Below are 25,348 nucleotides of genomic sequence, written 5' to 3' on the forward strand. Positions count from 1 at the left end.
TTTTTTTTTTTTTGTTTTTTTTTTTTGAGACGGAGTCTTGCTCTGTCACCCAGGCTGGAGTGCAGTGGCCGGATCTCGGCTCACTGCAAGCTCCGCCTCCCGGGTTCACGCCATTCTCCTGCCTCAGCCTCCCGAGTAGCTAGGACTACAGGCGCCGCCACCTCGCCCGGCTAGTTTTTTGTAATTTTTAGTAGAGACAGGGTTTCACCGTGTTAGCCAGGATGGTCTCGATCTCCTGACCTCGTGATCCGCCCGTCTCGGCCTCCCAAAGTGCTGGGATTACAGGCTTGAGCCACCGCTCCCGGCAATTTTTGTATTTTTAATAGAGGCTGGGTTTTACCATGTTGGCCAGGCTGGTCTCTAACTCCTGACCTCAAGTGATCTGCCCACCTCAGCCTCCCAAAATGCTGGAATTACAGGCATGAGCCACTGCGCCTGGCCCATTTCCCACCCTAAACAAACCCTCGGCTGTCAGGTATCACACCACTGACGCCGCTTCCCAGAAGGTAAGGGGCAGATCATGCCTCTCTTTGGTCAAGGTCAAATTTCCTAGTACACACTCACTATATTCCAAAACATTATCTCAACATGTCATCAATATGAAAGTTACTAGTGACATATTTTACCTTTTTTTTGTATGAAGTCTTTGAAATCTGGAGTGTATTTTACACTCACAGTACATCTTAATTCAAACCGGCTGCTTTACAGGTGCCCTGGATCAGCCGCCTGTGGCAGGGGCTGTTGTGTGCTCAGGGCAGCTCTGTTTCAGGATTTCTGAAACACTTACTCACACGGTATCTGACCGTGGAGGACACATGAACAGACACGTGCCAAATGAGGGTTCATTTGTAACCCGTGAGTGAACTTCAGCCCCCAGGGGTGCTCTTACGGATACACTGTCTTGGGAGCTACCTGTCTCTGACTGACCCTTCACAAATTAGTTTGATTGGATTTCAATAAAGATGGTTTTATCTCTTTTAATTTGAAATGCCTTTGTTTATGCTCAGGTCATTATTTTTTAGTGTGTTTATATCAGCCTTAATTTGACATTGTACCTACTTTGTAAAATATACAATCCTAGTGGGCTCCTCACCAGGTCAGCATGCTACGCTGTTAATGCCTAGTGCACGTGATCAACGTAGGTCATGGTTTGGGTTATGGCATTACTGTGTTGGTTTGTGATATTATAATATATCTTTTAAGTGTTTTTTTCTTTTTTTTTTTTTTTTTTTTTTTTTTTGAGACAGAGTCTCGCTCTGTCGCCCAGGCTGGAGTGCAGTGGCGCGATCTCGGCTCACTGCAAGCTCCGCCTCCCGGGTTCACGCCATTCTCCTGCCTCAGCCTCCCGAGTAGCTGGGACTACAGGCGCCCACAACCGCGCCCGGCTAATTTTTTTTTGTATTTTTAGTAGAGACGGGGTTTCACCGTGGTCTCGATCTCCTGACCTTGTGATCCGCCCGCCTCGGCCTCCCAAAGTGCTGGGATTACAGGCGTGAGCCACCGCGCCCGGCCTTTTTTTTCTTTATTAAAGGGGTCTCACTCTGTTGCCCAGGCTGGGTGGAGTACAGGAGCATGATCATGGCTCACTGTAGCCCCAAACTCGTGGGCTCAAACGATCCTCTCCCCTCAGCCTCCTGAGTAGCTGGGACTACAGGCCCATGCCACCACACCTGGCTGAAATTTTTACTTTTTTTTTTTTTTTTTTTTTTGTAGAGATGAGGTCTCACTGTGTTGCCCAGGCTGCTTTTGAACTCCTGGCCTCAAGTAGTTCTCCTGCTTCAGCCTCCTAAAATGCTAGGATTACAGGCGTGAGCCTCTGTGCTGGCCAGTTTCTGATATTATAATATTGATTTGACATTTTCAAGAATTTGATTCACTTCACATTTCTGATCCTGAGATATATGCTGTGGAAAGTTTGAAAATATCTTATGTAGGATTTTGATTTCTTGCTACAATATGTAATAGATATTCGGGATGCAAACTTGAGTACTTCTAGTTCTAATCCACATTTGGAGTGCTTTGTCTAAATTCATCAGCATTTCACCAGAAAATGTAAAATTTTCACTAAAAAGAAAAAAACACCCACAAACAAATTAAACATACATCTTAATGGAAGCTTCTACCAGGAGAAGCAATGATTATGGTTTAATATGTCTCCATTGGGTTCAAAACCCCTCATGTCTGTTTTCATACTCTTTTCCTAATAAGCATTCTTCTAAGAGGACATGTAATCTAAACTCAAATATTTATTTATGAGCTATATTTTTAAAATCCTGTTTAAGTAAATATTGCTTGAAGCAGTTATCAAATTCAACAACAACAAAAAAGCACAGTGCCATTCATAATGGCCCATCAATATGCTTTGCAAGCATGGAGCTAAGTTTTCAGGTGTTATCTTTAGAGTGAGGTTTTTCTTTTTTTTTTTTTTTTCTTTCTTTTTTTTTTTTTTCCTGGAAACTTTGAGTTACCACCTTCTGGGGCCTAATTTATCTACTTTGCCTTGGCACTTGTTAAAGAAAAGTAACTTCTGGAAGTTGTTGTATTAGGCAATACCTAAAGTGTAATTTTACTTTGTGTACATTGACTCATCAAAATTCTTTTGGAAATTAAAATATAGAAGGCAAGACAGATCTCATTGGCTGTCACACGTGCAGTTCCTGTACAGGTGAGCTCCACAAGTCAGCTCAGATGTTAGCGCTGGCCTAATCGGAATGAGCTGCGTGTCGACTTATCCCTGAAGTCTGCAGTAGAAGCATGTTGTCTTCTGAGCTACTTATTACTTCTCTCTCTTCCCGCATGGCCCATTGCTTTGTGTCTGATTACCTCAGAAAGTCATCTTGGTAGCAGCTGAAACTACACAGCCCACACCTTTCATTAGAGTTTCCACCCTCCTGGAAACATAAAAAACGCACTGAGCACATGGGCTTCGCCTCTAGAATTCCTCATTTCTGTGCCAGCCCTCTCACCTCTGCAGGAGAAGCTCCAGGCATTGGTCATGTCCCAGGAAGCTAATCCTTTTTAATAGCTTCTATGAAGCTGAGCCTTCATTGGAGATTTCTGGATGGAACTGCAAATGTTCTTTACGTCTGTGTGGGGATTTTTGTTTCCCGCCACGTGAGATCCCTGGGAATTGAGAAGTTTTAAAGGAACTTAAAAGTATGAAAAACGCATCCATTCCAGACCATAGATCTTGAGTTTACTTTTTCCATGACCCGGGGCTCAAATGTGTGGTACCATCACAAGAATTGTTTCTAATTCATTAAATTGCCAAGGCAGAGCATGGTAGGGGAATCTTCTGAATAAAACGAACAATCCTTCTGAGTTGTTTACTCCATACATTTAATTGTTTTAAAAAACGAAAATCTTCTCTGGAAATTTCCTGTTGGTGTTCCTGTTTCTTGAGTCGCCCCACTAGATTGGGTGCCACACTCTCATGCTTTGATTTTGTGAAGGGTCACGGGTTGTTCTTTTAAATTTATTTAACTATTTATTTTTTTTAGACGAGTGTTGCTCTGTCTCCCACGCTGGAGTGCAGTGGCGCGATCTCAGCTCACTGCAGCCTCCGAAAATCCTGGGATTCGCGGTGTGAGTCCCTGCGCCTGGCTGGATTTTGTTAATTTCATCTCTATGCCTGCTCATGTTGGACCTGACAGAATCCTATCCCAGTCTAGTTTTAACATTTGTTTCTCATCTCACCCATGTATATTCTTTTTTTTTTTTGGAAAAATTGTTTTACCCAAGGGAAGACTGGCAGTTCAGCTAGGTGCTACTGGGCTCTGTATGGTGGCTGGTGTTTCTGTGGGACAGGGAGGACAACAGGAAGGAAAATAAACACAATAAGTCCAAGCGTCATTCCACTGGGTTTCGATACTGGCTTTGCAGCCAGTCTTCCATTTCTGACCTGTGCCATCCATCTGTGATGAAGCAGGACACCAGCGCATCTTCCTCATGTTCCAGAATCCCAACTCTTGAAAACCTCTTTCTTTGTTGTTAAAATGTTGTGAAGTGTTAGTGCCTGGACATTTTTTTTTCTAGGAAAAATGATTACTTCCTAGTAAAAAAAGAAAAGAAATGGAAAATCGTTCTTTATCTGGTTCCATTGCAGGAGTTCAGTGGCAAGGTTGAATCTCCCCACACACACCTCCCCTTCCTTTTGAATATTTTTTCTTTTTTTATGCACGATAACAGATTCCTAAGGGAAAGAGTAGAGGGAGGAAAAAAGACACCGTGACCTTGAAAAGTGTCCAGTTTCTATGTGTTTTGTGGCATAAATCTATTTTGTAACTTTATGTGTATGGGCCATCATGTCTTTTAAGCGATTTGTAATCGTTTCAGAAGTAGTTTTAACAAAGCCACAATCTGCAGTTGTATTATAATTTCAGAACAAAAACTATTATTTTTGCCATCTGTAGAGCATAAAATTGTGCCTATATTTCAAAAATAATCTATTGTGGTTTCCATTTGCAGAAAGTTTAATTTTAGAAGGTGAATCTCTGGCTTATATGTAGTCAAAGAATGGGAAGTTCTTTGGTTGATGTTATTCCAGCATGAAAAGGCATCAGTTAGCCCTTGGGTCTGTTAGAAGTCCATCTATTTATAGGTATCTATCCTATAGGATCCTGGCTTTTTACATCCAGTAATGAGCCAAAGAGGTAACAGTTGCTGATAAACACACCTCGGTGTTTGCCGTTGTGTGCACTGATGACCTTATCTACAAGGCAGACCTTATCTGCAAGGCAGGACTTTGACTCGTGTTATTTCAAGGCAGATAGAACAATAATAAATATTGAGCAAAGAAAGCTAATTTGTATTTGTTATACTTTCATACAGAAAATGTTTTTCAAAATCAATATAAGCCAATTGGCTTTTGCCAGATTTCTTTCATTGCAATGATTAAAAATCACTCAGGTCTAGACTTCCGTTATACTGCAACTCTATTTCCTCTGTTTGCCTGGATGAGATCTGAAAATACCATTTATGAAATACTTTTCAATTGATTTTAGAAAAGCGATGCTCAGAGATGTGGGAAGATCAGCAGATAAGTCCAGAAATCTTCACATTCCGTCAATTCCTTCTGCTTACAGAGCTGAGATACAAGTTTAACTCAATTTTTTTTTTTTTTTGGTGGAGAAAGCAGATTCTTGACAGGAACATTTTGAGTTTATGTATTGCTAATTGCAGAGCATATTTCCAGTGAAAATAGTGACAAAAACTTTATGTTGCCTCCCCTTATAGTTATCTAGGATTCTGCTGAATCTGTTATTGTCAAACACTTACATTAACTTGAAAGTTACATGCCATGGTGTTCTATTGTGAGTGCTTTACCAGGCAAGTGTTTTGGACACAGGGTTGTTTCAGGAAAAAATAGTCCGAGCCTCCACTACACTCAAGTAACAGCAATTCCAGCTTTCCAGGGAAATTATAATTCAGCAAAAGGAATAGTTTAGGGCTCTGAACTGCAACTTCTAATTTCAGTGGTTGCCATTAGCCTTTTTTTTCCATTAAAGTTAATGTCTTTTTTAACTGGTAGAGAAGAGGTTTTTGAAACTCTCTCGTAAAGGTTTACTATTTTAAGGGCATTTGGAATACCACGCATATCCACTTGCATGGTGAAGTGGGGAGGAGAGGCAAGATTTCTGGAGGCTTGAGATGCTTCCTGTAGTTAAATGCAAAATGTGATGATAAGGACAAAACCAACGCCACACCAAGCCTTGTGTGTACCCACCACCTTCTTTATTATTTTTTTTTTTTTTAATTTTTGAGGCAGAGTCTCACTCTGTCACTTAGTCTGGAGTGCAATGGCACAATCTTGGCTCACTGCAACCTCTGCCTCCCGGGTTCAAGCGATTCTCCTGCCGCAGCCTCCCAAGTAGCTGGGACTACAGGTGCCCGCCACCACACCTGGCTACTTTTTGTATTTTTAGTAGAGACAGGGTTTTACCATTTTGCCCAGACTGGTCTGGACCTCCTGACCTCAAATGATTTGCCTGCCCCAGCCTCCCAAAGTGCTGGGATTATATGGGTGAGCCACTGTGCCTGGTCATGCCACCCACCTTTTGCCTGGCTGCTGCCTCTGCCAAACCTTTCCAGGCTTGGGGGGGGGCCAGTCTCCTTCCTGTTGATTGACTCGCCCTTAGCAGGGCTGCTTCACCCTTGACTTGTGTCCCAAAATGTAAAACTAACGTGGGGACAACGTCCAACGTGGACCAGCATACCCCATGCAGTGTCGAGGGCTCCCTGGTACCCTAAAGACCACACTGTATCCCTACACTGAGGAAGGACAGGGGTGTGACTTCTGTGACCTCCAGGGATCTAGCTAGTTCAGTCATTTCATGCGTTGATCAGGCTTATGTCACATGACAAAAAGACATCCATTTTTGGACTCTTTCACCAAAATGACAGCCCATTTTTGATCACTTGAGAGAAAGCGTCCTTGGCATGGACTTGCTCCACCAGCCGTTCCAGAGAGGGTCTCACCCTGCTCCTGCCTCCACCTTTCCATCTAAACGTCGTCTTAAAAATATTCCTGCCACTGTTTCAAAATGAACTGGAGAAATGGATGGTATTTCTAGTAGTTTTGTGACATTCTGCCAGAAAACACGGCAAGGAATAGTAAGTTGATACCTTGGTACAAATACCCAAATCAGTCATGCAAGGGCCGCCTTTTCCTTGGTGCCAGGGAGGCCTTTGGGGAGGCCCTTACCAGACGCTTTCCATCCGGCTGTCCTCCCTTGCCTGGAAGGATCTGCCTCCTAGGGCCTGTCTTTGGTTTTCCAACATATTGGCAGCTCCTCCTTCTCCTCCTACTCCTTTCTTCATCTTTTCTGGGGGTGGTGGAAGTACTCTTCGCCTCAGGGTTGCATAAGTCATACCGTGCTTCCGCAGGCTTCCACCTCCACGCTGCGGCAGGAGCTGCTTCAGCTGGGCCGGTGCTGGCATGCTCTCTGGCTGAACCTCAGTAATGTCTCCACTAACACAGCAAGCGTAACACTGCAAAATTGCATTAGGCCTCATTTAAGAGACTCTTTTTGTGTGTGCTTCTTACCTGATAGAGGCTGTATTTTTAATGGCAAAACCTATTAAAAGCAGAAGTAACGCTTTGCTCTTAGAGAGTGGTAAGTCTGTGAGCAGCTGTGTAGATGATTCTCAGTGATGTTTTCCAGGATGGCTTTTTTTGTTAATGACCTTCATTTTATTTCTAAAAAGCAGTTGTCATGCACTCTCCAATGTACTTCTCTTTTCTTTCTCCCCTCCTTTCAAAAGCCACATGCTAAGGGTAAGATCTACGTCCAGAGTCAAGGTAAGCATTTTCAAATATTTATTTACCTATGTACAGGGATAGAGAATGAATAGATATATATTTATATGTGATAAATATATATATTTAAAAGAATACGTTTGCACCCTTAAGAGACATATATTGAGATGTTTATGAAGGAGATAATATGATTTCTGAGATTTACTTAAAAATAATCAGTGAAATGGCTACTTTTTTTTTTTTTCTTTTTTGAGACAAGGTCTGGTGCAGTCGTGCGATCTCGGCTTACTGCAACCTCTGCCTCCTGGGTTCAAGCGATTCTCTAGCCTCAGACCCCCAAGTAGCTGGGACTACAGGCGTGAGCCACCATGCCCAGCTAAATTTTTTTTGTATTCTTTCTAGAAATCTGGCCACCATGTTGCCAGATTGGTCTTGAACTCCTGGGCTCAAGCAGTCTGCCTGAGAATGGCTACATTGTTATGATTTTTCTAACATTAGAATAAAAGATAAACAGGAGAAATTATAAAATAATGATTTAAAATGCAGATCACTTAACATTTTCCACCAGTAGAAGTACGATATACTCCATCGGCAGCATGTTTGGGAAAAACAAACCAAACCAAAGGCAGGGCTTCTGTTTCGGCTGACTTGAGTTGGGGGACCTGGAACTCTTCTCCCTTCATCCTCCCCCTTCCTCCCTGCCCAGTCCTACCCCTGTGGTGGCATCCGAAGCCCTTCATCAAACCCTCTGAGGTTTAAACACTGTTTTTTGTTTTTGTTTATGTTTTTTTTGAGATGGAGTCTCATTCTGTTGCCCAGGCTGGAGTGCAGTGGTGCAATCTTGGTTCACTTCAACCTCTGCCTCCTGGGTTCAAGCAACTGTCCTGCCTCAGCCTCCCGAGTAGCTGGGACTACAGGTGCCCCCCAGCACACCCAGCTAATTTTTGTACATTTTGTAGAGACAGGGTTTTACTGTGTTGGCCAGGCTGATCTGGAACTCCTGACCTCAGGTGATGCGCCTGCCTCGGCCTCCCGAATTGCTGGGATTCCAGGTGTGAGCCACTGTGCCTGGCCTCTCTAAACAGAGTCTGTAAACCACTGTACTACACGATAGAAATAATGGAAAGCCTAGATCCATGGAAGAACGTGTAATTCGCCCCAAGCCCAGGTTAGAACGAGTGCAGACGCTGAGGCCAGGCGTTCGTGCCTCCCGAGGACTTCCATGGTGCTCAGGCGCACCTTAGTGAGGCATGCCATCCTGCCATCACCGTATCCTTGCTGCACTGGCCTCAGTGACATTTTTAGCAGGTGCAGCAGGAAAGACCTGGGCTCTGAGGCAGTGCGTAGGTTTGAACACAGCGTCTATCACCTCCACCCTGCGCATTTTGAAGCCCGTTTAACCTCTTGGAACCTCAGTGTCCAGCTGAATAAACTGGAGGAACCAGTCTGCTCAGTGGGCCTTTAAGGGCTACAGTGGAGTATGGAAAGTGCCTACATGCAGTCGGAGCCCAGGGCTGGCTTGAAGCGGACGCTCGTTAAATAGCCGTTGTCAGTATCATTCAGTGTGAATAACGATTATGCAGGTGGATTTTAGAGGTGGTTAGACGACTTGATTTACTTACGTTTTATAAAATTTCAAAATGTTTCTGTTACCAAGATAACGTGTTAGATATTGCCTCTGGATTTTCTAAATTGTAAAATATTTGTTTTTTTCCAGCAAAAATTAAGTGTAACTTCTCTCTGAGAAAGTAATAGCCAACAGACCATCAGGCATGAGTTGGTGAGGGTTGAGAGTGAGGATTTTAAAGGGAGGTACAATTTTCACATGGAGCTGAGTTGACAGTGTGTTTGAAACCTGTCACTTCCTGGCGTTTTTAAGGAACTCATGGTTTGTCTAACCCAGTTTGGGCCTGTCATGGATCCTGGCGCTGAAAGGGGTGGGTCTTTTCTCATGTGGAATCTGTGGGGTCTTTTTAACCCTCCCGTGCTGAAGGATTCATGGGACTTCAGTGACGCACTCAGAGCATCGAGTGGCTTTATAAAAACCAGCTGGTACCATTATTTAAACTTCAACACAAGTGGGCCGTGCATGGTGGCTTACACCTGTAATCCCAGCACTTTGGGAGGCTGAGGCGGGTGGACCACTTGAGGTCAGGGGTTCGAGACCAGCCTGGCCAACATGGCGAAACCCTGTCTCTACTGAAAATACAAAAACTAGCCGGGTGTGGCAGCGGGTGCCTATAATCCCAGCTACTCCGGAGGCTGAGGCAAGAGAATCGCTTCAACTCGGGAGGAGGAGGTTGCAGTGAGCCGACACTGTGGCACTGCACTGCAGCCTGGGCGACAGAGCGAGACTCCATCTCAAAATGATAATAATAATAGTAATAATAATAATTAGCCTCAACACAAAATAACTGGTTGCATTTCAGCAATCGCATCAAAGTGAATTTGCCCTTTTTTTTATTTCTTTGACCCAGGAATTGCAACAACACCAAACGCCGCTTTTAACTGGAATACCTTTCTTCAACGCTCCGGTGAGATATGAGATCTTCTTAGAGGATTTTGAGGAAGTGCATCTTGTCAGTTACTTTCAGGAGCTTGTGACGTTCGTGTGGTTTTGAAAAAGTGGTTGTCCGGGAGAACAAGGTTGATTTCCCTCTGTCTGTGACTTCATGAGTAGTTTTACCCTTTTGAGGAACAGCAGGGCTAGAAAGCCAGAGAGACAGGGGCTCTGGCCCTTTCTGATGCTGTTTTTAGCACCTGCTTCCCAAATTTTCAGTACCATTTCCTGTGACATTTGTTCTTTATAAGAATAACAACCTCATGTGTTCATTTTATTTTACTTTACTAATTACACACATAATTAAATTACCCTTGTAGAAAAATGAGAAAATACCAGAATATGCAACACTTTTTTTGTTTTGTTTTTCTTTTTGAGACGGAGTCTCGTTCTGTTGCCCAGGCTGGAGTGCAGTGGTGTGATCTAGACTCACTGCAGCCTCTACCTCCCAGGTTCAAGCGATTCTCCTGCCTCAGCCTCCTAAGAAGCTGGGACTACAGGCGTGCGCCACCACGCCCGGCTAATTTTTGTATTTTTAATGGAGACGGGGTTTTGCCGTATTGGCCAGGCTGGTCTCGAACTCCTGATCAGGTGATCCACCCACCTTGGCCTCCCAAAGTGCTGGGATTATAGGCATGAGCCACCGGGCCTGGCCAAAAAATGCAACAAAAATTTAAATCACTTGAAATTTCATCACCAAAAAGGAACTGCTATTAATGTTTGATGTGATCTTTCTCAACAATTTACATGTAAATAATGATTTTTAAAAGACAAAATCAAGCTTCACTTACTACTCTAACCTGCCTTCTTTGCTCATTATGTCAATAGAATAGAGTGAACTCGCCCTTTTTTAAAAAAAAATCTGAAGTTTCTATCTAGTGAAATGAAGAGATCTCAAGTACAAAATTAGGTAAATGTTTGACAAATGTATATACCCATGTGACAAATACCCTAATCAAGACAGGTAACATTTCCACCAGGCAAGAAAGTTCTCTCATGCCGTCTTCCATATTTAATTTCTGTCTCTTTATAGGAGACTCCTAGACTAGTTTTTCTTATCTTAGATTAGTTTTACCTGTTCTTGAACTTCATCTAAGTGGAGTCCTGCATTAAATAATTTTTTGTATCTGGCTTTCTTTGTTCAACTAGTGTTTTTGAGATTTATCCCTATTGTGTGTATCTGTAGTCCTTTTCTTCTTAGTATTCTATTTTGGAATGGTGTATTCCATTCCATATATCACAAATTGTTTGTCTCTTCTTCTATTGATGAACTTTTAGCTTGTTTGCCATTTTTAATCATTACAAATACATTTACTATGAATATGCTTGTGCAAGGTTTTTTGGTGACCTACGTTTTCACTTCTCTTGGATAAATGCCTCTAAGTCAAATAGCTTGACTATATGATTAACATTATAAAAAAAAATCCAAAGAGTTCTCCAAGGTGTGCCATCTTACGCTTCAGCAGAACCTGGCAAGAGCTTCAGTTACTCCACATTCTCGCCCACCGGTAGAGTAGACAGTCTTTTCAATTTTAGTTGTTCTAGGGAGATAATGAAATGATGTCTCATTGTCATTCTTCTGAGTTTCATTTCCCCGATGATTAATTTTGTTCAGCACCTTTTTATGTGCACGTTGGCCATTCATGTATCTTGTTTGGTGAGTGTCTAGCCAATTGTATGTGTGTCTTTTAATTATTGGTTTGTAGAACTTCCTTATATTCTAGGTCCAAACCTTTTGTCAGATAAATATATCGTTAATATTTTCTCCCATTCTCTGGCTTATATTTTCTCCTGCTTAACCATGTCTTTTGAAGAACAGAAGAGGTTTAAATTTTATTGAAGTCTAGTTTACCAGACTTTTTCTTTGATGGTTAGTGCTTTTGAGTCCTGTCTAGAAAATCTTGACCTACCCTAAGGTCACAAAGATGCTTTTCTTTCTTTTTTAAATGTCTTTAGAAGCTTGAGTGCTGTAGCTCTTTCATTTAGGATTACAAATCCATCTGAAATTACTATTTGTGTGTTATATGAGGTAGGAATCTTTTTTTTTTCTTTCTTTCTTAACAATATCCAGATGGTTCTGGCGTCATTTATTGGAAATGTTTTTCTTTGCCCATTGAATTGCTCTGGTGCCTTCGTTGAAAGTCAGTTTACTGTATGTGGCGTTCCACTATCTATGCCTGTCTTTATTCCAATACCATGCTGTTTTGTTGCTATAGGTTAATAGTAAGTCTAGAAACCAAGTAGTGTTAGTCAATAACTTTGTTTCAAAATTATTTTAGCTATCCTAGGTTTTTTGCATATCAATTTAAATTTTGGGCTCAACTTGTCAATTTCTGTAAAATCCTATTACATTGAACCTCCACCTCCCAGGTTCAAGCGATTCTCCTGCCTCAGCCTCCCGAGTAGCTAGGATTATAGGCATGCCCCATCACACGCGGCTAATTTTCTGTAATTTTTGGAGAGGGGGGGTTTCACCGTGTTGGTTGGCCAGGCTGGTCTTGAACTCCTGACCTCAAGTAATCCATCTGCCTCAGCTTCCCAAAGTGCTGGGATTACAGGTATGAGCCACCTCGCCTGGCCTCATGCTGCAAATTTCTAAGAAAAGACTGAAGATGCAAAATCAGTTCTCTGCCCTCAGCCTACAGAAAGACGCCCCAAGTCCGTTTTAATGCTAAAGACTTGAAACAAGAAGACATACATGCAGCCAAAAAACATATGTAAAAAGCTCGTCATCCACTGATCATGAGAGAAATGCAAATCAGAACCACAATGAGAACATCGCACGTCGGTCAGATGGCAATTATTAAGAAGCCACGAAACAACAGATGCTGGCGAGCTTGTGGAGAAATAAGAATGCTTTTACCCTGTTGGTGGGAATGTAAATTAGTTCAACCATTTTGGAAGACAGTGTGGCAATTCCACAAAGACACCATTTGACCCAGCAATCCCATTACTGGGTATATACCCAAAGGAATATAATCATTCTGTTATAAAGATACATGCACATGTATGTTCACTGCAGCACTATTCACAATAGCAAAGACATGGAATCAACTCAAATGCCCATCAATGATAGACTGGATGAAGAAAATGTGGTACATAGACACCATGGAATACTATGCAGCCATAAAAAGGAACAAGATCATGTCCTTTGCAGAAACATGGATGAAGCTGGAAGCCATTATCCTCAGCACACTAAGGCAGGAACAGAAAACCAAACACCGCATGTTCTCACTTATAAGCAGGAGCTGAACAGTGAGAACACATGGACACAGGGAGGGGAACAACACACACTGGGGCCTGTCAGGGGAGGGTGGGGGTGGGGGCGTCGGGAGAGCATCAGGAAAACTAGCTAATGCATGCGGGGCTTGATACCTAGGTGATAGGATGATAGATGCAGCAAACCACCATGGCACACGTTTACCTATGCAGTAAACCTGGACATCCTGCACATGTATCCCGGAACTTAAAATAAAATAAAATGAAACAAAAAAGACTTGAAACAAAGCCTCTACCACGTACTCTATGTGTCAGTTTTAAGTTCTATTGAAAAGAAAAATTTCCAAGCATTTTATCAGAAATGATTTTCGTAGTATACTCATCAATCTCAGCCACACTAGCATGGTTGTTCTCAGTGTTACAGATGAACCCACGCGACCTCAGCTGCTTTGTCATGTCAGTTACATGTACCATTATTCAGAAAGAGGGGGCCCATTTTCAATTTCCTGTTGTAAAGCCAGTCTGTCTTCAATCTATCACAGGACGCAATGGCATTGTAACTAAGATTCGTAGTTTCCAGTAGGAGAATGATTTGTCGTCACGTTCTGTAGTCTCAGGGTTGACTGTTTCGTTGGTCTTGCTATTGAATGATTAAGGGAACAGCCAGGAGATTTTAAACACTCCTTAGAAAGCATTTTCCTCTGGAGACCTACTTGGCTGCTGCTTAATCTTAATGTGTGCAATTAGAAGTTGTAAATGTATTCAGAATATATTGGCTTAGAGAGACTGGTTGTGGCTCTGGTAGCTGACAGTGGCAGATAATGGCTTAAGGGTAGATGTAGGATTAATCTGTGTCTCTGGGTTTTATGATCAGGCATCTGTTCGCATTTGTGCCGTCGTTTGTCTTTGTCATCTCTCAGGCTCTGGGGATGGGCCGTCCTCATCATCCTTACTTTATCTTCCCTTGGCCTCTGGAGCATTGGAAACCTGTGACTATGATTCGTCCCTCCCACTTGGAGCTGCAGACAGTCAACACAGAAGATAGAGTGAAGTTGGTAGAGACTATTAGTGATCAAATACCCTCTGCCTTCTCACCAACTATTAACCTTGAAATCAGGGGGAGTGGGTGGGAGGGGCCTCATTTAACACTGCATGTAAACAGTTGAGTCATTGAGTAGTCACCAGGGTTTGTAGCGTGCTTCTTAAATGTCTGATGTCCGCGTCACGATGCATTCTCGTCTTCCGGCGTGTCACAGGTTTTCTGACCATTCTCAATTCTATCTCTAAGCCCCAGCTAACAAATTACTAAGTCTCCTTAATTTAAAACATTAAACCCCTCTTATGCTTACCATTATATCACATGCAAACAGATGAACTACGAACAAATAAATAGTAAAGCAGGTTAAATGCAGTAAATGGCATTGTTATAATTTTTTCACACGATATTGGCAATAGCTATTCTGATTGAAAGATCGATGTGTAGACATCAAATTAGTTACCTGGTCTTTGAGTTTTTCTGTGCATTTCCAGATACATTTTAAGTGTGATGATTCCATGTTCTGTGAGTTTTGCCTTTAAATTCCAACGACCAACACAATCTAAAGTCATGATTCCTTTCAGGCTATCAAACCTAGAATGTATGAAAGCTTAAATTTGACTGGGTAACTCCTTCCTGTTTTTCTGATTTCTGTTTTATTGTATTTCTAGTTTTATTGCTCATTTCTGTCTCTCTCTTTCTCTCTCTCTCTCTTTCTTTCTCTCTCTCTCTCTCCATCTCTATCTCTATCTCTCTGTCAACTCTATTTGTATTTCTATAATGGAAACTCAAATTTGCCTAACTCAGATGGTAGCACTTTTCTTCCTCAGGCTAGTCCTAGGAAAACTCACTTGTTTTTCATTTGGAAAACTAGTGTTAGTAGAAGCCTTTATTCTTGCACAGCCCCCCAAATCAGCTTTTTCAGCTATAAGTTAGTAAGTCTAATGTGTTCAACTGAAGTACTTTTTTTTTTTTTTTTTGTAATAACAAGTGAAAAATAATGAAGACAGTGGCTGGGCGTGGTGGCTTACACCTGTAATCCCAGCACTTTGGGAGGCCAAGGCGGCGGATCTCTTGAGGTCGGGAGTTCAAGGCCAGCCTGACCAACATGGTGAAACCCTGTTTCTACTAAAAATACAAAAATTAGCCAGGTGAGGTGGCGCATGCCTGTAATCCCAGCTACCTGGGAGGCTGAGACAGGAGAATTGCTTGAACCTGGGAGGCGGAGGTTGCAGTGAGCCGAGATCGCGTCGTTGCACTCCAGCCTGGACAGCAAAAGTGAAACTTTATCAAGGAAGAAAGAAAAAAGAAAATAATAAAGACGGCTTCTAGAATGGAATACAGGACAGAGACCGCCTCAGCATGGATTGGGCTTCTGTTCCTGAGCCCGCCCGTGACTCATACTTGGGAGATGAAGCAACGTGGAAGGTAGCTGTTGGCAGCAATATGCCAGATCGTGAAAACAACACATTTTGTTTTGAAGATAAAAATACCATTCTCCAGGAAATGGTTCTATCGGAAAAACATGTAAATGTGTGCATTTGTTAAGTGACAAGTTCAAATCTTGACTCATGGGTAAACTAGACATTAGAGGAAAGGCAAAGGTAATAAAAATAAGTTTGGCGTTAAAAGGAGGAGACAAAATTTACTAAAAAAATTAGTTAGGTATGTGCCTTGCCTCTGAGCATCAGCAGGCCAACCTTATCTAATAGTTCTTCGTTAAAAGCTAAGAAATTATACCACCTTAAAGCTGTCAGGGGCTTTAGGGAGCCTGAAATGTAATTCATCAGAGTTGATGCTTATGTGCAATGAGCCTGAGCCCTTGAACACTTGATCAGGATTTTTCCTCTATAATCTTTGTTTTCAGTGAATGAGATTTTAGTATGTGGAAAGTGCACATAAGCTACGCAAATCCAAATGCTGTCTCTGCCTTTAGTTTTTTTTTTTTTTTTTTTAAGACAAGGCTATAGCCCTTTATTCCATCATTTTCTAGTTTATTTTCCTATATTCCCATTACACTTGATCTCCAACCCGGGAAGAAGACGAGGAGAGAGGAAAGGAATATAGGATTCCCTCCATCTCCCTGCAGTGTCTCGCAGGTCAGGGGTCTCATAATGAATTGAGTACGTTAGGGACCAGCACTTTTAAACATTGAAGTGAAATCAAATAGAAAACATCAAAGTGGCTTGCATGTAGTCAGCCTAAAGTATGTTTTTCATCATATATAAACTCTGTGTCTATGTATGTATATGTGTGTATTTATATATCTCGTGTGACTGAGTTGCAACATAATATGTTTATCTTACCATATATATGTCATAGTCAAAAAACTCTGAAAATCAATATTGTACCTTATGGATTATTTTCTTCTCAGGGCCATCTTTCCAAGGGATCCCAGGACAGGGGTAGTTGGAGGGCCACTTGTTTACAGCCTACGTGACCAAAATGCCAATGCGTCTTCAGAGCCTCGAGTTCGCAGTAGCTAAGTGTGTCAGAGTACAGGAACAAAATAGGTTTCCATCACTCATACTTCTCACACAGCAAAAACAAAGAATTAAACAGAGTCTCTTCACCTTGACGTCACCTGCGTTCTTCGCACAGTGCTTTGAATACCATCTCTGGATGCCATCTTTGTAGATCATTGGTTTGTTTGGCATCTCCTTTTTTTTCCCCAATTCGGTCATACCGATTCTCGACTTTCCCCCTCTTTTTGGTACATTTGTGATTCTCCTTGTTCCTTCCTTCTCTCCCTCCTCCTCCTGCTGTGTATGTGAATAGATATTCGTGCACATCAAGAATGTGATGAAAGTGGCGTTGCTTCTTCTCAGTGTATCACATCTGGATATGTACAGCATCAGCTTGTCCCAATAACGGAGCTCTTTTTCTGACTATGTAAACTCTGTGTGTGTGTGTATACACCAGCCATGTGTGCTGGGCTAAGGCTTCCTCCCTTAGTTAAGCTGGTATCCCCTGGTTTCTCCGTGTACTGTGCTGGTATTATATTTCCTTTGTAATTAATAAGTAATTTTTGAGAGGGTGCTCTTAATCTCTATCCTCATCAAACTTTCACTTGCAAATTTTAGCCTTCATTAGTGGCTCTTGCCTAGCAATGTAGGCTCAGACTGCTTCTCCTTCCTGACGTCGCAATCTTGAAAAGTTTTCTCCATTTTTAAAAATCATGTATTAAAATGAATAGCTTGACTCTTGACCTCATATTCAAATGCCTAACCTCAAATTCTTCTGACCTCCAATTCAAAATTCTGCATGTAGCATCTAGCTTAGACTTTTGGTCAAACAAGGACTCACTAAGGTTTGCATTCCTAAAGTTAGCTTCAGGATACTTAGAATATTGAGGAAAGGTCCAGGTGTGGTGGCTCATGCCTGTAATCCCAGTGCTTTGGGAGGATGAAGCCAGTGGATCACCTGAGGTCAGGAGTTCGAGCCCAGCCTGGACAACATGGTGAAACCTTGTCTCTCCCAAAAATACCAAAAAGAGCCGGGCATGGTGACCTGTGCCTGTAGTCTCAGCTACTCGGGAAGCTGAGGCAGGAGAATCGCTTGAACCCAGGAGGCAGAGGTTGCAGTGAGCAGAGAACGTACCACTGCATTCCAGCCTGGGCTACAGGCTGAGACTCCATCTCAAAAAAAAAAAAAAAAAAAAAAAGGATCTTAAGGAAATATTAAAAACTCAACATATTTCAATGAAAATTGGCAATGCAGATTGTCAGCGGCTTATTCAGAGGCTGTGACCATTTTCCAAGGCTTTTCTAAGAGCGACATCTCGATCTTAACATTTCAGTAAAGATTTTCTCCAGTTACATATTAATTTTTTGAAGCTCTTGTGATTGTTTTGGTGTTGCCATAAGTCATTGTATTCACACTAGTTGTATTCCTGTTCAGGATTTGGAATAGCATAGAGAAAATGAAAGTTTTTGAATTAAATAATGGACAAATGCCTGTCCTGGGGAAAAAACCTTGAACCTGCATGATTTTATGGCCAATTACACAGGTTATAAACGCTGAAGTTTTAGGTCCGCTTGTGTTAAATATATTAGCAATTTCTATTGCATGTGTCATGTACTGAGCTGTAAGAAGCCACCTCAGGATGTACCACCTGCTCCCATTTGTTGTGTGGCGAGGGGTATGGATCTTCTAATGCCTCCAAAGCCCTTTGCTAATAAGGCTTAGCTTTTTCCTGTATCTGCAGATGTCTTGGTCTGGATCCCTCACTTTTCTTTTCTTTTCTTTTTTTTGAGATGGAGTCTCACTCTGTCACCCAGGCTGGGAGTGCAGTGGCACCACCTCTGCTCGCTGGAACCTCCGCCTCCTGGGTTCGAGCGATTCTCCTGCCTCAGCCTCCCCAGTAGCTGGGATTACAGGTGTGCAGCACCACACCTGGCTAATTTTTGTATTTTTAGTAGAGACAGGGTTTCGCCACATTGGTCAGGCTGGTCTCGAACTCCCGACCTCAGGTGATCCTCCCGCCCGGACTCCCAAAATGTTTGGATTTCAGGCATGAGCCACTGTGCCTGGCCAGGATCCCTCACTTTAGAGAGCAGATGCAATACAGGAAATTTGCACTGTGAAGCAAATGTGTCTAAATTTACGCCTCTTTTTCCAAAACTTTTATTACAAAATTAAACATATTTTCTCATTAAAAAAAAAAAAAAAAAAAAAAAAAAAAAAGATGTACCAGCTGAAAGCAGCACCCCTGCATTTCTCCTGATCTTGGGGTTTGGCCCTGTGAGGGCTGCTTCATGTGTGTCTTCTGGGCTCACCTGGACTTACAGAGGGCTGAACCCTCACTGGGTCCTGCATGAGCTCATAATGTGTTCAGGAACTCATGCAGCCGGGAGTCTGCAGACTAAAGCCTCATTTGGGCCTGGAGCAGTGGCTCACGCTTGTAATCCTAACACTTTGGGAGGCCAAGTTTGGCGGATCACTTGAGGTCAGGAGTTGGAGATCAGCCTGACCAACATGGCGAAACCCCATCTCTACTAAAAATACAAAAATTAGCTGGGCATGGTGGTATGTGCCTGTAATCCCTGCTACTTGGGAGGCTGAGGGATGAGAACTGCTTGAACCGGGGAGGTGGAGGTTGCATTGAGCCGAGATCATGCTACTGCACTCCAGCCTAGTTGACAGAGTGAGACTTGACCTCAGGTGATCTGCCCACCTTGGGCTCCCAGAGTGCTGGAATTACAGGCGTAAGCCACCACGCCCCGCCCCTACTCTTACATCTATATTAATTTCCTTGCTGTAAACTAATTATTTCTGGTGGGGAAAATGGAGCTGAGCTCAGGCTGTAAAGTACAACTTCACCTCTGCTGCAAAGAAAAAGGATGAGGCAAGGGGGAACTGACTGAACTATGACTGAAATAGGAGCCAGACATTCTAGGAAAGATTTAGATATAATTCCGGATAGGAGGTATAATGTCTTGATAAAACTAGAAAAATGGTTTATATATTAATGTCCTCATGAACTCATATATGCATAGAGAGATCCACACGCCTAAATGAATGCATGTCCTGGAATCAACCCAAATGGCCATCAATGATAGACTGGATCAAGAAAATGTGGTACATATACATCATGGAATACTATGCAGCCATAAAAAGGAACGAGATCATGTCCTTTGCAGGGACATGGATGGAGTTGGAAGCCATTATCCTCAGCAAACTAACGCAGAGAAAACTAAACACCGCATGTTCTCACTTATAGATAGGAGTTTAATGATAAGAACACATGGACACATGGGGGAAGGACACACCAGGGCCTGTCGGAGGGTTGGGGGTGGCAGGAGGGAGACCATCAGGAAGAATAGCTAATGGATGTTTGGGCTTAACACCTAAGTGATTGGATAATCTGTGTAGCAAACCACCATGGCACATTGTTAACCTATGTAATAAACATGCACATCCTGCACATGTACCCAGAACTTCAAATAAAAGTTGAAGAAAACATAAACACATGTCCATAGGTATAAAAAGAAAATGTATACAGATATCAAACCATCACATTGTACACCTCACATACGTATAATTTTTGTCAATTATAACTCAATAAATATGGAAAAAGTAAAAAATGAAAATAAAAAAATGTTTATATATGAACAAAAGAAAGAAGCAGCATTGTTTCCCAGGTTGGAATCTGTCACAAAGGCTACTTGTGGTGGATGGCCACAGTCTTTGCAGCCTTTCCCAGCAGAAGTGGAACAGATCTCTGTACCCCAAGACCCTGGGCTGGCCTGGGACTTCCGATGGCCAATAGAGTCAGTGGCAGTGGCCATATGTGCTTTCCAAGCCTGGGCCGGGGAAGACTTCATGTTTTCCACTCTCCCCGCTGCCCCATTCACACCAGTACCCTCTAATCTGACCCCGCAACCTCTGTTCTCATTCTTAAGAATGAGGCTTTTTGGCCAGGCATGGTGGTTCACCAGGATCACTTGAGGTCAGGAGTTCAAGACCAGCCAGGCCAAGATGGTGAAACCCCATCTCTACTAAAAATACAAAAATTAACTGGGTGTGGTGGCGGAGGCCTCTAATCCCAGCTACTCAGGAGGCTAAGGCAGGAGAATCACTTGAACCGGGGAGGAGGAGGTTGCAGTGAGCCGAGCTGAGATTGTGCCACTGCACTCAGCCTGGACAACAGGGCAAGACTCTGTCTCAAAAAAAATAGTAATAAAAAAAAATAAGAGTAGGAGCAGCTGGCCTCGAAGTCAGAGGCCTCCACTTCTGAGTGTGTCCATGATATCATTGCTGCTACAGCATCCAGAGCCCTCCCCACTGAAAACATTCTGAACTCTTCTCTTACAGAGATTAACCAAAGTGCTGATAATTTGCACATATTTCTTCTGATATGTGGACTTCGACAAGTTAAGGATCCTCTGTATCTGGTGGATGCATTTTCAGGTGTGTTTGCTGGCTACCTTCCTCCACTGTGTATGGAATTCCGTGTGGGCGCCCATCTCAGCATTTCTGTCTTCAGGGCTCTGAGTTTTCTTTCCTCATTCTTTGCACATGAGCAGAACTGTTTCTAGATTGTTACTTTGGAAAAGAACAGAAAAATAATGTATGGGATCAGCAGCTCTGTGGAGGAATTTCCGTTTAGTTTTCCACTGTCCTGTGCCCTCAGGTTCTGAGAAATTCATAAAAATAGCAAATAATTATAAGACTAAAAGAATTTTACCTGAAAATATTTCACACATGCCGATTTGTGTGATGCATTTGGAGTTTTGTTTATTGTTTAAGATAATCTATATATTCTTTAGTATATTCCAAAGCCACATTGAATTGTGGTGATACTGGAGAGTAGTCCTAGTTATTCAGTAAATTCGAAATCTGGACAATGGATAATACTGTAGAAAAAAATTCTACTTAAAATCATAAAATGTCAAATACAGAAATTCTAAAGAAATGTAATTTAAATTGACTAATACTATGAATGAAAGCCAAATGATATGAACTAATTTATATTATTGAGAAATTTATATTGAAGTTAATTGTGCTTGCAGCTGTGACATAAAACCATTTTAAGTGTTTGTTTTGTCTTCTTTTTTCTTCCCAAGAATGGCATCAGGAGGAGCCCAGTGTGTACCTGGTGATTGCAGGTCCTGAAGTAAGTTGATGTGCAGTAAACATTTATCTCATCTGTTTTCCTCTTTATATTTTTCATGTATTTTCTACAATTAGTTTACATTGCTCTTCTTTTTTTTTTTTTTTTTTTTGAGGCGGAATCTCACTCTGTTGCCTGGGCTGGAGTGCAGTGGCGTGATCTCGGTTTACGGCAAGCTCCGCCTCCCGGGTTCATGCCATTCTCCTGCCTCAGCCTCCCAAGTAGCTGGGACTACAGGAGCCCGCCACTACGCCTGGCTAACTTTTTGTATTTTTAGTAGAGATGGGGTTTCACTGTGTTAGCCAGGATGGTCTTGATCTCCTGACCTCATGATCTGCCTGCCTCATCTTCCCCAAATGCTGGGATTACACGTGTGAGCCACCGCGTCTGGCCTCCATCGCTCTTCTTACTAAGTGGGGTTTTCCTCTTTTTAAGTAAATGAAGTCAGTTTGCCTCTTAAAAAATGAAAACTAGACCAAGGTTACAGATCATTACAATGACAATGAATCTTTACGATTAATTTATTGCTACAAAGGATAACTAATAACTTGTATGGAAATACAGAGGAGTCTGACCGGGCGCACTGGCTCATGCTTGTAATCCCAGCAACTTTGGGAGGCTGAGGCCAGTGGATCACCTGAGGGCAGGACTTCGAGATCAGCCTGGACAACATGGTGAAACCCCCATCTCTACTAAAAATACATTTAGCTGGGCATGGTGGCGGGTGCCTGTAATCCCAGCTACTCGGGAGGCTGAGGCAGGAGAATCGCTTGAACCTGGGAGGTGGAAGCTGCAGTGAACTAAAATTGCACCACTGTACTCCAGCCTGGGCGACAGAGCAAGACTCTGTCTCAAAAAAAAAAAAAAGAAAAAAAGAAAAGAAATACATAGGAGTCCTATAAAAAGGAAATTAAAGTTATATAAAGTGAAAATTAGTTTAATTTGCTGCATAAGACAAATATTATATGTGATCCAAATTGTCTTTGAAATTTCCTTAAATTGCTCAACAAACTTGGTGCCATTCCTTCCACCTAACATCAGATGGCAGGTGACACCTTTGGGAGTCTTGTTGTGTGGAAAATGAGTATCTGTAAATCTGAGAAACACGCGTGGATGGGAGACATTCTTACCTGACCATGGTGGCTGTGACCGAGGAATGGAGCCCCCGGGAGCCACTTGCAGACGCCACCTCCCATTCTGTGGGGATTCCGGGATATTCACTCATGCCTCACCAGATCAGGATCCAACACGTGCTGTGTTCCACGTCGGTCCTAATAGAAGTCCCAAGCGCTTAGGATTCGCAGAATCTGTGGCTGCACTGGTTATCTCATGAAAATGAACTGTCTTTACTCCAAGTGGTTTGGAAAACAGAATATGCCTAGTGTTTCCAGCCAGACAGGGTGAACCACTGCCAGTGACAGCTCCCTATCTTTGTGGGGTTTCTTTTTTTTTTTCTTTTTTTTTGAGACGGAGTTTTGCTCCTGTCACCCAGGCTGACAATGGCGTGATCTCGGGTCACTGCAACCTCTGCCTCCTGGGTTCAAGTGATTCTCCAGCTTCAGTCTTCCTAGTAGCTGGGATTACAGGCGCCCGCCACCACACCTGGCCAATTTTTGCATTTTTAGTAGGGACGGGGTTTCACCATGTTGGCCAGGCTGGTCTCGAACTCCTGAGCTCAGGCGATCCACCCGCTTTGGCCTCCCAAAGTGCTGGGATTCCAGGCATGAGCCACCACACCTGGCCTCTTTGTGGGGTTTCTGTTCCAGGGTTGCTGCTGTGGCCTGAGTGTGTGCATCCCTCCAAATTCCTATGTTGAAACCTATTCCCCAGTGTGAGGGTATTAGAAGGTGGTGCCTTTGGGGGTGATTCAGGCATGAGGGCAGATTCGTGCCCATTAGGGAGGCCCCAGAGAGCTGCCTCACCCTTTCCACCAAGTGAGGACACGGCGAGCATCCGGATGGGAAGCAGGCCTCTCAGACACCCATCTTTCCCGCGCCTCGATGTTTCTGTTGTTTGTCAGCCTCTGCTTTATGGTATTTTGCAATAGCAGCTCCCGTGGACTAAGACAGCTGCCTGGTCTGCAGTGTTAAATAAAAGTCTGTGTGGGCCGGGCGCGGTGGCTCACGCCTGTAATCCCTGCACTTTGGGAGGCCGAGGCGGGCGGATCACGAGGTCAGGAGATCGAGACCATCCTGGCTAACAAGGTGAAACCCCGTCTCTACTAAAATACAAAAAATTAGCCGGGCGCGGTGGCGGCGCCTGTAGTCCCAGCTACTCGGGAGGCTGAGGCAGGAGAATGGCGTGAACCCGGGAGGCGGAGCTTGCAGTGAGCCGAGATCGCGCCACTGCACTCCAGCCTGGGCGACTAAGCGAGACTCTGTCTCAAAAAAAAAAAAAAAAAAAAAAAAAAAAGTCTGTGTGGCTGCCCTGGTCATCTCAGGAGAAAGAGCTTGCATAGACTCCAGGCGGTTTGGAAAGCAAGACACACTTAGCGTTTCCAGTCAGATGGGGTGTACCACTGGCAGTGCCAACTCCGTTTCTTCGGGGGGTTCTGTTTCCGGTCTCTACAGCAGCAGTGTCCCTGAAAATCCGAGTGAAGGGAGCTCCACACAACTGCCAGGAGCCTTGTCTGTTTTGTGGTTCTTCCTTATATAGATTTTTCTAGTTCCCTAGGGACCCATAAAAGCAGAACATGGAGTTACAAGCTTTTCTCAGTATTTTCAAAGGCTTTTGGAAATATTTACCTGGAAAGGGCCACATAAGGAATTAAAAATGTCAAGGGCTAGGCCAAGTGTGGTGGCTCAGGCCTGTAATCCCAGCACTTTGGAATGCCAAGAGAGGCTGATCACCTGAGGTCAGGAGTTTGACACCAGCCTGGCCAACATGATGAAGCCCCATCTCTACTAAAAGTACAAAAATTAAAAATACAAAAATTAGCCAGGCATGGTGGCCTGCCCCCTGTAATCCCAGCTCCTCGGGAGGCTGAGGCATGAGAATCACTTGAACCCGGGAAGCAGAGGTTGCAGTGAGCTGAGATTGCGCCCCTGCACTCCAGCCTGGGTGACAGAGCAAGATTCCGTTTCAACACAAACAAACAAAAACACCAAGGGCTAGAATCTGTGTGGCCACATTGAATACCATATGGAAGATAAATTACGCTTAAATGTGGCAGTTCGTTAACATACACCCACATATACACATACACACATATGTGCGTGCACGTGCACGCACACACACATACACACACGTTAAGTGCCAGCACTGTAGTAGTAACAAGATAATTCCCAGTGCGCTCATTCATGTTAAATCCCATAGAGGTACAGTTATCATTATTACTTTTAAAAATTCTCGTTTCATTTTTCTGTTTGAAGAGCACTGAAACAAAACCTTCTAGTTTGATGCTAAAATTCTGGCTAATCAAGAGAGAAGGCCTCAGACGTGGAGCCATGGGCAGACAGCAACAGTATCTAGCAGGCATTGAATAACGTGGTTTTCTTTCTCATTGTTTTCATTCTGATGATCACATCCCATTTATAATGCTTGATACTGGCTTTCCAATTATGAAAATTTCCTCTCAAAATAAATTGACTTCACAGAAAGTATTAAATAAGCAGCGGTGCATGTAGATATGACGAACTATGAAAGTGCATGCGACTAGCC

At 43.0% G+C, this 25,348-nt stretch overlaps 1 protein-coding gene across 2 annotated transcripts in view; it reads left to right on the forward strand.

The window, feature by feature from the left end:
* Nucleotides 1-25,348, forward strand: part of GLT1D1 (glycosyltransferase 1 domain containing 1) — a 122,915-nt gene that overhangs the window by 46,942 nt on the left and 50,625 nt on the right. Inside the window, exons 5-8 of one of the 2 annotated variants that reach the window (XM_025402324.1) lie at nucleotides 7,264-7,300; nucleotides 9,736-9,792; nucleotides 20,890-20,985; nucleotides 21,642-21,691. The exons of the other annotated variant lie outside the window; for it this stretch is intronic. Of the exons in view, the coding sequence (XP_025258109.1) occupies nucleotides 7,264-7,300; nucleotides 9,736-9,792; nucleotides 20,890-20,985; nucleotides 21,642-21,691 (240 nt within the window). The remainder of the gene's footprint in view (nucleotides 1-7,263; nucleotides 7,301-9,735; nucleotides 9,793-20,889; nucleotides 20,986-21,641; nucleotides 21,692-25,348) is intronic. 2 annotated transcript variants of the gene reach the window in all.

The sequence above is a fragment of the Theropithecus gelada genome, chromosome 11 (genome assembly GCF_003255815.1).
Source record: "Theropithecus gelada isolate Dixy chromosome 11, Tgel_1.0, whole genome shotgun sequence".
In the NCBI taxonomy this organism is placed as follows: Eukaryota; Metazoa; Chordata; class Mammalia; order Primates; family Cercopithecidae; genus Theropithecus; species Theropithecus gelada.